This window comes from Eublepharis macularius, chromosome 14, assembly GCF_028583425.1.
Source record: "Eublepharis macularius isolate TG4126 chromosome 14, MPM_Emac_v1.0, whole genome shotgun sequence".
In the NCBI taxonomy this organism is placed as follows: domain Eukaryota; kingdom Metazoa; phylum Chordata; class Lepidosauria; order Squamata; family Eublepharidae; genus Eublepharis; species Eublepharis macularius.
This window is the reverse complement of record NC_072803.1, coordinates 34768483-34781600: the sequence shown is the minus strand read 5'-3', so window position 1 is coordinate 34781600 and position 13118 is coordinate 34768483. Positions and strand designations below refer to the sequence as shown.

The 13118-nt window shown below is 43.6% G+C and overlaps 1 protein-coding gene across 1 annotated transcript in view; it reads right to left on the bottom strand.

Moving 5' to 3' along the window:
* Nucleotides 1–13118, bottom strand: part of FAM178B (family with sequence similarity 178 member B) — a 202698-nt gene that overhangs the window by 104821 nt on the left and 84759 nt on the right. Inside the window, exon 4 of the mRNA XM_054997241.1 lies at nucleotides 3929–4105. Coding sequence (XP_054853216.1) covers nucleotides 3929–4105 — 177 coding nt within the window. The remainder of the gene's footprint in view (nucleotides 1–3928; nucleotides 4106–13118) is intronic.

Sequence of the window (13118 nt, the reverse complement as noted above, 5' to 3'; positions counted from 1 at the left end):
TTTTATGATGATATTTCATCAGTTATATACTTGAGCAATATTTTTAAAGCATTGTTGGAAATGTTGCAACCTTCCTCCGAGGACCTCTGAGCCACCGAGATTAGATGAGATACGGCTATTTAAATATTAAGCACACACAAAAGGAAAGGCAGAGATAGCACCATCCTGCACCGTGGACTTGATGTCTGCTGTAGAGCAGTAGGTAGGCAAAACACAAGCCACCTGTGGCACAATGCCACTCTCGTGTTCTCAGTAAGCTTGTGTGCAGCAAATGATAAACTGAATTGTGAGTTTTTGCCTGTGTAGATATGACTAGAGGTACTCCCACATCCCCTAACCAACTGATAGATTTACATCCTAGAGACTTTTTCCCTTTATGGGCTGTGTTCAAGGCCAGATAGCAGCTGGGAAGAGGGAGGGGAGTAGTCTAAACAGAATGCCTGCCTTCAACCAGCAGGTTGTGGTGACCCTGGCCAAGTCAGGCATGCCAGCCCCAGCCAAAAGCATGCAAAGCAAGCAGTGCTGCCAGGCTCTGCAGGGACCTGCCAAGTCAAAACCTGTGCCAGAGGTTCATTAAGCTTTGTCATTAATTAAGCAGCTAAATGGAATATATTATTGTTGGCTGAGCTGAATGCAGAGACAGGACACAAAGATGTATCAGCAAGACTCCAATGAAAAATCAGGGATTTGGGTTGTGGGGGGGAGGTGGACAGAGACAAAGCAGATGGATCCTAATATCCCCAAACAGGAGCCATCAGGACCATGGTAGGTAAGGATAATTTGGGTTTAAGCCTTTCACTGTAGAATGTTGCTAAAGACAACAAAGAGGTGCAAATGCACTGTAACATTCTAAGCCTGCAGGCAGGGCCTCTCAGTTCTTACTTTTATGTATAGCACTCACATAGAAAAGAGGTTTTAATAACATGTGCTATTATCATCATAATTATTATCATGAGACTATAACTAGGGCATAAGCCTCAACGTCAATATTCTTCAACCCAATTCTGTGATCAAAATAACCATGCAGCTGGAACAAATCTCCATATGTTGCCTTATTTTGCACAATCAATATAGGAAACAAGAGCCACACTTTTAAAAATGTATTTTTTTATGGCAAGGCTTGGAAGAATAAAGGGGTATGGATATTGTGCATAGGTAGAGAGAGTAAGGTTGCCAATTTTTCATGCAAAATCAAAAAGAGTCCAGTAGCACCTTTAAGACTAACCAATTTTATTGTAGCATAAGCTTTTGAGAATCACGTTCTCTTCGTCAGATGCATGGAGGGCAGAAGGAAACTGGCCAAATATAGAGGAGGAGAGGGGGGGAAGGGGGGAAGGAGGAGAGGGAGGATGTAAACAACTCCTTTGATATGGAGATGCAGACAGCTCCTTTTGGTGTGGGGATCAGTTTCCTTGTGTAAAGATTCAAAGGAGTTTGCCATGTTAGTCTGTAGTAGCAAAATCAAAAAGAGTTCAGCAGCACTGCAGCACAAGCCCTCGATAACCACAGTCCTCCCCGCCAGATGCATCTGACAAAGAGAACCGGGGTCCTCGAAAGCCCACGCCAGACCCCGTCTCTGTAAAGGAAATCAGTTACCTGTGATCATGAGATAACCATTCATAGTCCCTATTCAGTCCCAGCTTGACAGAGTCAAATTTGCATATGAATTCCAATTCAGCAGCTTCCCGTTGGATTTTGTTTTTGAAAGGGAAGCTGCTGAATTGGAATTCATATGCAAATTTGACTCTGTCAAGCTGGGACTGAATAGGGACTATGAATGGTTATCTCATTATCACAGGTAACTGATTTCCTTTACAGAGGTGGGGTCAGGGGGAGTCCAGTGGCACCTGGCATGGGCTTTCGAGGACCACGGTTCTCTTTGTCAGATGCATCTGGCGGGGAGGACTGTGGTTATCGAGGGCTTGTACTGCAGTGGAATTGGATGGTCTTGATGGTGCTGCTGGACTCTTTTTGATTTTGCTACTACAGACTAACACGGCAAACTCCTTTGAATCTTTACACAAGCAAATTGATCCCCACACCAAAAGGAGCTGTCTGCCTCTCCATATCAAAGGAGTTGTTTACATCCCCCCTCTCCTCCTTCCCCCCTTCCCCACCTCTCCTCCTCTATATTTGGCCAGTTTCCTTCTGCCCTCCATGCATCTGACGAAGAGAACGTGATTCTCAAAAGCTTATGCTACAATAAAATTGGTTAGTCTTAAAGGTGCTACTGGACTCTTTTTGATTTTGCTACTACAGACTAACACGGCTAACTCCTCTGGATCAATTTTTCATGCGTCTCTCTTGATGTCCTTTTAATATCAGTTTGATTTGCAGCCATTTAACTCCATGCCAGAGAAAGATTCAACTGCCCATTTCTGTGTATTAAACCTGTATTAAAGGGTGGGACATTTTACCCCTGGACCCAGTTGGCAACCTTAGTAAAAAGACAAGGAAAAACATCAATGGGGGATGCCTCCTGTAAACCTCCACAAACAGTCCCTAAAGATTCATCAGCACAACACATTTTCGAAGGGATTGGAAGGGTCCCTGCAGACCACATGTGCCGTGAGCGGAGCTCAAGAGGATCAGCCAGCAGAAGGAGACCAAAGTGCTGCCAAGAAGGACTGCAGCAGCTGCATGAGCCAGAATTCCACTGTCAGCTTTGGATTCTTCCAAGTCACCCTGACACAGTTTTTCAGGGGCTGCTTCATAGCCACCAGTTTAAAGATACAACCCCCAAGCTGAATTCCTGTCCTTTTACGGGGCTTGTGAAGGCAGAAATGCAACAGGTGAAGCTTTCATCACCACATGTCTTTGGTGTGCAGCTGCTAAAAGCACCAGCACCCTGTCAGGAGAATAAAAGGCAGAGACCCAATTGTAGTTTGGCACTGATGTACGCTATAGAGGCAAAGGAGGGACTGTAGCAACATGTTCGAAATTGATTTTTATCGTTACTGCATTCAGGAACAAGAAGTGGAAGAACAGGAGGGGGAAAAATTCCATCTCTAATTTCACTCTTTTGTGTACAAAAAATGGTAATCAAGCCAGGCTAAGGTGATTTCAGTATGCACCACGAAGAGGCCAACTGGCCTAGAGGCTTTGTGTGTGGAAATGGGAAGTTTCATATTTTCGTGACATGGCAGTAATAACATCAACCTGCTAAATAACATCCCATTAAACTTCTATTAAAGGGACAGGACATTTTTCTTCAGGCTTGTTAGTAACCCTGAATAAAATGAATTGTGGGTCAAAGGCCATTCTTTGACCATTATTTGCTGCCCTGTTGGTCAACTCCATCTTGCCCTTACGGGTCATGGTGCCACCATTTGTAACTGTTTGTGAGCATGTAACAGCAGTTCAATACCCAGAAATGAACAGATGGAGATTTTCCTGGCGAGATGATAGGGCTGCCACCCAAAGAGTTCCAAAGTAAGAAGTATGTTATGCGACTGGAAGAACATGACATGTTACACACATCAGAACATCACCAGCAGTTCATTAGAGCATGATACGTCACCCTCTTTATAATAAATCCAGAGGGATAGCCATGTTAGCAAAATTAAACTGTATACCTATATCTATGCATCTGATGAAGTGAGCTCTGACTCACAAAACCTCTCATGCTGGAATAAATTTTATTAGTCCAAGTTGCCACTGGACTCCTGTTTAAATTAGCTTCCTTGTAAAGTGCTGCATTAAAGTTGCTCTTTGCAGTTGTGGCACATCCCTTCTTTTTCATGATTGTTTCTGAAATAAATGATTAAAGAACCCCTCCTTCAAATTAAGAACATGAGGCAAGGGGAACATGGGGGGGCGGGGTGAGAGAAGCATCCCCTATTCAATTTCAGCATGTTGAGCTGCTCTGACAGGAACAGGACACGAGCAGGGAGCACCCACAAAGTGCCCTGTCCAAAGTCGTGAGTACCTTTGCCTGCCAGTCCTGGATGCCTTCCAGTAGGACCAGCAGCAGTTGCTGGAGCTCCAAGAGGGACTGCTTCTGCAGGTTCCTATCCAGGCTGAGCCGGCACAGTAACGCGAGGAGGGCCATGCGCTGGCGGTCAGGGTAGCCATGCGGATGGGATGCCACACACAATGTCAGGAACTAGGAAGGAAAGGAGAAATCCAAACAGTGTCAAGAGGCTGCCAGAACATCCGAAAAGCCAGCTGCACAGGGGCTGAAAAGGAAAGGTGGGGTGGGAATGAGGAAGCAGGGGTGCTTTCTCAAAAATGACCATCTTGGATCAGCGCAGAATGGTCTTCAAGAGCTTCCCACCTAACACTTCCATATCTGCAGATTTCCTCTCAGGCAAAGCCTGCAAAACAGCTGCAATGGCCTGGTCTGTAGCAGAGACAATGAACCACATGATACCAGCAGCTGCATCCCATTACAAATGAGCTGGATGGATATATGGGTTAATCTGGGACCTGCTGGCTTTTACTTCTGGCCAGCAGGCAGGGCCCCAAACAGACAGATGCATACTGCCTCTAGCAAACAACAACTTGACACAGTACTTGTGAATTTGTGTGCTTGAGTATATGGGAAATTTGTCTTGGATCGGGAAAGCTATCCACCTCTGCCAAGAATCCATTAAAAACAATTAAAAAAATGGTAAAGTCCAATGTAAATTTAAAATGCAACAGAAATGAAATATAGTATAGTAGCAATGTAGGAAATTGTTGCAATGCTGTTCCTAAAGTTTTTCTGGGGGTGGGGGGTTCTTGGTGTGTTTTTAAGACATTCCCGAAACCACAAAAATTAAAATGCTGAAGGACAGGACAAAAATCTTCATCGGAGTCAGGGACACCAATTGAACTGCTCTTCCCCATTGGGGTTTAGCGGTTCTTTCTTCTGCCTAGAAATAGGTGGAGATGTTATGGGCGAATCTTCCCACCAGACTACTGGCTTCGGGACCCACTGGAATGCTTTAGACAAGACATACAAGAGAATTATTGTATTTTTAAAATATTTGTTCAAAAGGTTTATAAGCCACTTTCCACAGGTTCCAAAACAACATGAGAATAAAATATATCACCCTTCAATAAAATGATAAAAATCATCTAACCACAATAAAATGGAACAGAGACCAGAAGCAGGTGGGGACATTAGGGGGACAGAACGATGGTAAGAAAAGCCAGGAAGATAAAACAAAAACCTCCGGAAGCAGAAAGTTTTTGTTCTTTTGTGAAACCTGTGCAATTATGGAACAAGGAGGATTCCTTGAGGAAGGGTATTCCAAAGCTCTGAGGCAACCACTGAAAAGGACCCACTATACATGGATGTCAATTCTGCCTCACCACGAGAGAGAATTTGAAGCATGGCCTTTCCAGCCGATCTGAAATCTTGGGAAATAACTGTCTGGGATGCTTTTTAAGCAGAGACAGCTGGGCATAGATATGTTAAATATATAAATAAGATTGTGAATCTATTATAGGCTTTGCAAGGTTTCCAAAGCTTCTCATGTTGGTTGCCTTGGCCACACTGGCCCAATTTCAAAACCCCTGCTAAGGTTGCTTTCAGAAGAAGTCAGCTACCGCACAGCTTCCTTGCATATACCAATCTGTCAGCCTGCTTATCCTTACCCCTCTTTGAGACTTTCTCCAAGCCAGCCACTAGCACTGAGTTTCCATTTTAGTGCTATCTGTTTGCCTGCTTCATCCTTCTCTAACCTGCTGCTCCTGGATCCATTCCTGCCTGGATTGGATCTTGAACCTGAACCTGGGCCGATTCCAGACGACTAACCTGAAGGCGCTGCATGCTGCCGTGTTCCGGATCACGACGGGGAAAACGCGATATTTCGCGTTTTCCCCGTCGCAATCCGGAACATGGCGGCATGCAGCGCCTTCAGGTTAGTCGTCTGGAATTGGCCCAGGTTCTGTTTCATCTCCACTTCTCCTAACCCACTATTCCTGTTCTGAGCTTATAAAGAATGAGATGGGTGGGCTCCATGGCCTCCGGACTGGCCAGTTAGCTTTTATTTATTGCATCTAAATGCATGCAATACACCAGACTAATAGGGGTCACACAGTTGCAATGACCCAAGTTTAGAGTCCCTGCTGTAAAAGAATGACATGCCAAAAAAGGGGAACAGGACTGCCTATGTTGGCTTCTCCCAAAGATATGTGATAGACCTGCTCCCTTTGCTACTAACACGCTTGCAAAGATGGCCATGAAGAGACTGGACGTAACTCACATTCTCTTGCTTGCAAGGCATTTGGGGATTGGCCAGGATTAAAAGAGGAGAGGACACTTAAAGCAGTTTTCTGATTAATTATTCACACCTGGGAAGGAAGTTTACCACACACTTTGAAGACATTCGCCTGTGGTTAGAAAAGGAAGCGGTGGGCTGCAAGGGCTCCAACATCTGCTCTGCTACTGAATCAGAGCTGATCTCAAGCAGATTAATACCCTCTCAGTGACTCAGGTTCTCCTTGGATGCAAGCAGCAAAATTTGTATGGCACATCTGTGGGTTCATCAGACCTCAGGAGTAGCAAATGTGTGGGATCGAATCACTCAGTACACAAGGATGTGGAGGAATCTTACACTTTCCTGTTATCAGAACTATCACCAGCTTTTATGGCTCACTGTGTCAAAGACCCATTATGTCAAAGTCCTTTTCTGTGCAAGACACCTGACCCCCTGCCTGGGAATTAAGTTCTGAGCAAGTAACATCTAGGCCATATATGCCAACTAGACCCAGAGACAGCCTCAAGAACAGTGTATCATGCAGGGTCAAACTACACAATATGCTTGGTCATAAGCTCACTTAGGGAGGGTTTGGGGCAGGGACCTGAGGAGTCTTTGATGTCACCTGTGCCATTACGTCCCTTCTGGGGAAAAACTCGGGAGTGATGCTGGTAGCTTTATGAATTGCTGGAAATGATGCTTTTACCACAGAGTTTCTGGCGATTCCTAGAGTTACCCCACAAAATTTCCAGATTTTTCCTGGAAATGATATAGCAGTGCAGATGGGTTGCTTTTTTTTTAATTCTCTCACTGCCACTTGGAGAGTAGCAGGCAAGTAGGGCTGCTGCCAGGAGGCCTCCCACCATAGCTGGAGGCTTGGCAACCTTGGCACAGAGGCAAGAAAGGCTTCTGCCTTCCCTCTTTCACTGTCTTCCCAAGCCTAAATGGCCCTGGAGGAGAAGTTATTTGCCTTATTGTAAGGCTGAATGTGCAGGATTCAGTGCACAAGCAGCTCCTCAAGGGGGCAAATAACCTCCCTGATCCACTTTAGTTCAGGAATACGGTGCTGCAGGAAAGGCAGTAGCCCCCCCCCTCCCCCATGTTGTGGTCCTGATCCAAGCTGGACTCTGAAGTACCAACTGGTGTCAGGGAAACAGGTCCCTCAGCATGACTTGTGGTCAAATATATTATGTAGTCTGAACCATAGTTAGGTCCTGAATGCATGAACCTTTCCAGACAACCAGATGAGTGAATATGCAGTTGCCTTCCTGAAGATGGTGTTTTTCTTGCAAGATATTAAGATTTCAAACAGCAGTATCTTGTCTCTGGAGAAATGTGATCTTTCCCCCGCAATTTAGCACATCAATTGCAGTTGTGTAGAAATGTGATTGCACAACTGTCACAGTTTCAGAGCAACAGGAAAAATTACATTGGCTGAATGCTGCCCTGTTTTCACACAGCTCTTGCTTTTGATTCAACAGCTCATCTTGCTGAGTGTTTTCCAAGTCCTGCCTCTGAACAGTACTGCACGAAAACCCAACAAAATTGGTCCTTGTTGTGGACATTTTTCTTGTTGTGTCAGAGCTCTATGCTTGCATTTTCATGCTGGGAACGTCTCTGTGTAACTAATAGTTCTGATACCTTAAGGCATTGCTTGTTTCAGCTGTACGTTCTCCACTTGAAAATCCTAATCCCATAGTTAGTAGCATCACAATTAGCTGCCACGGAGATGATTGTGGTGTGTGACATACAAGGGGATTAGCAGGATGGTAGGCAGAGGAGCTGGTGGCAGCAGCGACTCAAAAGAAGCTAATCTGCGCACAGCATGAATGAAACCAGTTTAACTGAAATCAGAGCCAGCCAAATAAGGTCAAATTTCAATGGGCTAAATGTTGGGGCCTTTAGATGGAAATTCTATCCTTGCCCCAAAATCTGAGCCAGAACCTGGCAGGGGTTCCACAGTGATTTCCGGAACAGGCACATTCTGAACCTTCCAATGTATCACACATCATGTTACTTTCCATTGGCTGTGGTGATGGAACTTGCATGTTTCCCCATGCAAGTATATGAATGTTTAACATAAAAGGGCAAACAAAGGATCACTCTAGGCATTTCAGGTCAGAAAAATAGTGTGTGTGTGTGTGTGTGGGGGGGGGGTTATCCCGTCCCCCATGATCCTAATCCAAATCTGCTCTGTTCACAGAGCTCTCAGCCTTATATATAGCTGAACCCTTAATTTATAGTTCAATCCTAAACTGAATTATACCCTTCTAAATTCATTGAAATCAATGGGCTTAAAAGGGTGCAGAGCTCCTTAGGATTTATTGATTAAAATGTTTATATCCTGCCTTTCCTCATGGCTCAAAGCTGCTTACAAATCACAATTTTAAAATTACTGTTTAAAACTAATAGAATAAAACTTCAGATTCCCTCCTCCTCACCCCCCCCCCCAAATGCCTGCAAGTTTAAACTCCAACATAATATGGCCTTGCAGTGCCTCCTGAAGATTTCTAATGAATGTATTCCCCTCATCTCAATAGGAAGCTTGTTCCACAAAGAGGGAACGATAATGGAAAAGACACGGGTCCCGGTTGATGCCAGACAGGACACTTTAAGTGGGAGAACAGTCAGTAGTTGGCAGCCTGAAGACCATAGTTAGCTCCTAACACACTGGCAGAGCATGCAAATAACACTCCCATTCTGCAGTTGCTCCATTGGTTGCCCATCAGTTACTAGGCTGAATTCAAGACTATCATATACAAAACCCTACTGATCTTATTTGATTTACAGTATAATCTGTCTTGAGTCTTAGAGAGAAAGGCAGACTATAAATAATTTAAATAAATAGATAAACCTCCAGATTTGTTTTCCTCTTCACCTTTCTTTCCATGCTTCAGGTGCCCTGACCCCTTTGTTGGGCTTTTTGTCTTTGTGTGCCTCGCATGTCTATCTGGCATTTTGATATGTTAAAAATGTTTTTCTAATGCATTTTTATAAAGGGGGGAGGGGGTTTTAACAGAAGAGCTTGCCCATCAGCAATGTGAGAATCTGGTTTCTGCAGCAAATTGCAAACACAGATTTTCCCAGAATGCACTCTGGAAAAGAAGATTGTACGTGCATCTTAAATACAGTGAGTGCACTCCCACAGCAGGCTCTCCACTCACATGATGTATATCTGCACATACCTGGGGTCTGCTTAATACAAACCTTAAATATATTTCCAAGCATTGCTGCCAAGGTGAGCTGGTCTGAGCCTTCCTGGGAGAGGCTTTGACTCGGCATTTTGGCAGGTCCAAGAAGATGCTCAGAAAACCTGTAGGCAGAAGAGGCACAAAGGCAGGAGTCAGGAAAGGGAGACCAAGACCATTCCTAAGTATCTTGGTGCCCGAGGCAGAAAATCTGAATGACATCCCCTCCCACAAATTCACATGAGCATAGAACCCAGCACTCCAATGGAGCCGTAGCAGGAGAACTTCTCGGCTGATTGTCTGAGATCTTTTATTTAGAAATTATGTTTTGACCACCAAACTGCTGCATTTTTCTCCGAGCTTCCTCAGGACATCAATGTCTATTTGTTGTTTTCCATGGTTTCCTCATTGTTTCTCCGTACTTTCTTTAACCAACTTTGGAATGATTTTGAGAAAGCATGGAGGAACGACTTCCGGTTTGGGATCCATGAAGGTCTAACGCAGCTCTAATCGTGGAGCTGACCGGGCTGCCGTTTAAGCAGCCGGCGGGGCAAAATCAAGCCCGCGGCCGACTGTTCTCAGGCGGAGAACAGGCATAGAATGCTCAAGCACCTCAGGGCGCATCGATCTCGGGCGAGCGGGGGTCCTACGCAACGGATCCTCTCCCGACCCTTGAGGTCCCACCCTAAGACAGGTCGGCTATAATCTCTGCGGCAGTCCTGGTGCCAATGTGGTTGGCATAAGACCTACATGCCCAAGCTTCAACAGGGGAAGGAAGAGTGGATGGGAATCTAAGATTGAAACAGTGATTACAACCCAAGGAAAGTGAATGAGAAGGTAAAGATCACTATCTCTTGAAACGGGACAGATTACTTAAAGTAAAGAAGAATTAAAGTAGACTTTTAAACTGCAACAGACTAAGTATAAGGAGGGGAGGACCCGGCAAGAATTATATTAGAAAAAGGACTAAGTTAAACGAAGTTATTAAAGAAATTGGACTATTGTTTTGAATACCTGTGGCTATAAGGAGATATCAGGCTGTGAGAAAGTTTCACCATCGCGAGAACTGCTGTGGGAAGTCGGGAAACAGGAAGTACGTAACAACAATAGAGTTGCTGGAGAGAGGCGGCCCTTGCCAGAGGGCAGGAAGTAGGGAATCGCCATTTTTGAAAGGGGAAGAGCTGCGGCTTCAGCGAAAGAGGAAGTAAGCCATATTGGATTACAAAAATCATAGAGGAACCATAGAGAAAAGACACCCGACATTTTGGACTCTTTAAAAGTTTTTTTTGGAAAGACCGGGACATTTAAACTAAAAGGACATTAAATTAAATGCCACGGAGCTAAGGAAGAGAGCAGACTTGTGGGAGCGAGCCAAAGCAAGCCCCACGATGTCGAAAAAAGAGTGGCAATCGGCGATAGAGAATTTGGATAAAAAACTTTTAGAAGTGATTAAAGAGCTCAAGGACATGAAACCGGAGTTGGTGAAAGAGGTTAAAGAGGTTAAAGAGACAGTGAAAAATGAGCTGGCAGAAGTGAAGAAAGGTATGGAAACAATGCAAAATGACCTGCAGGGAACACAGCAAAGAGTCAAGGTAGTGGAAAGCGCGGTGGAGAACTTAGCAGATACGCAGCAAACAGAGATGAGGGTGATGAGGGGGAGAATGGCGGTTGCGGAAAGTAAACATATGGAGAAGCAGCTGAGGTTTCACGGCTTGCCGGAAGTGGAAGGAAAGACAGCTCAAGAACAGATCACTGAGGTGTTAGCTGAATACCTGGGGAAGGAGGAGGAGGAAGTTGTGGCTATCCTAGATGTGGTATATCGGGTAAATTCAAGAATCGCGACCCAGAGGAAACTACCAAGAGATGTGATTGTGCAATTCACGACCAGAAATATAAAAGAGAAGATTGTGACTAAACAGTTTCAAGATCCATTGGAGATTGATGGCAAGACGATTATTATCATGAAGGAATTACCCAGATCGGTGTTGTTAGATCAAAAAAAATATAAAGCTCTAATTCAGATTCTGAAGGACATGAAAATAAGGTACAGATGGGAACTACCAGAAGGAGTGTCCTTTGAATTTGGAGGAGCGAAAAAGCGCATTAGATCTGAATCAGAGATGGAGCAGTTTATAAGGGACAATGAAAAGGACTTACCAGCAACAAGATTATGAATATGGAATGCAAAGTTTTATCTTGGAATGTAAATGGACTTAATTCACCGAATAAGAGAAAAAGTATTTTCCACTGGCTATTAAAACAAAAATGTGATATTGTATGTTTGCAAGAGACTCATATTAGAAAACAGGATGCAAAGTATCTAAAATTGAATAAATTGGGCAGTGATTTTGTAGCGGCCTCTAATAAGAAAAAAAGGGGAGTGGTATTGTATATAAAAGAGGAGCTACAGCCAAAGTTAGTGATGAAAGATGCGGAAGCCAGATTTTTAGCAGTGGAATGTATATGGAATTTAAAGAGAGTATTGGTGATTGGAATCTATGCGCCTAACGGAGGAAAAGAAAGCTTCTTTGAGGACTTGAGGAAGCAATTAGATGAACTTTCTTATGACCAGATAATTCTTGCAGGAGACTTCAATGGAGTGACAAACTTGGAACTAGATAAAAAGTCAGCAACTGCACAAAAGAAAAGAGGACTATTACCAAAGACGTTTTTTGTATTGACGCAACAGGAAACTTTAGAAGATGTATGGAGAAGACAAAATCCCAAAGGCAGACAATATACGTTTTTCTCCGCGAGACACTCTACGCTATCAAGAATCGATATGATCTGGGCCTCAAAAGACTTAGTGCTTTGGACTAAGGATGTGGAAATAATGCCTATGGTAGGCTCAGATCATAATCCAATTATGTGGAAGTTGGGGAAAAGGAGTAAAAGGAAAGGATGGAGAATAAATGAGGATTTGCTGCAAGAGGGAGAAAATATGGAGATGTTGAGAAGAGAAACAAAGTTTTTCATACAATATAACATGAATAGCGAAGTACCAACCAACAAGGTATGGGACACCTACAAGGCAGTAATTAGGGGCATATTAATGGACTTAAATGGAAGAGCCAGGAAAAAAAAAGAGGAGAAGAGACAGGAGATCACAGAGAAAATAAAAGCCAAAGAAATACAGTTAAAGAAAAGACCAGGGAAAAAGAAAATCTACCAGGACATTAAAATTCTTCAAGAACAGCTGACAGCAATGAATAACAAAGAATTGGAATGGAATCTTAAGAGAATGAATCAAAAGGCGTTCGAAGGCGCAAATAAACCTGGGAAATATTTGGCATGGCAATTGAAGAAGAGAAAGGAGAAGAAAATAATAAATAAAATCTGTGAGGACAATAAAGTGTACCTGGAACAGACAGCTATTAGCAGAGCCTTTTATAAATTTTATGCCAAATTGTATAATAAAAAAGAGGTGAATAAAGACTCAATAGCGACATACTTGGAGAAAATGAAGCTCCCAGTAATTTCGGAAGCTTGGAGAGACAAATTGAACAATGAAGTAACGGAGGAAGAAATAAGAAAGGCGATACAGTCAACAAACTTGGGAAAGGCGCCAGGACCGGATGGACTTACAGCCAAATTTTATAAGGTAATGGCTAATGAACTGGCACCATTCCTAAAAGATGTGATTAATGGTGTTTTAAAGGATCAACGGATCCCAGACACTTGGAGTGAAGCTAATATATCACTGATCCCCAAAGAGGGGCAAGATCTGACTAACGTGAAAAAC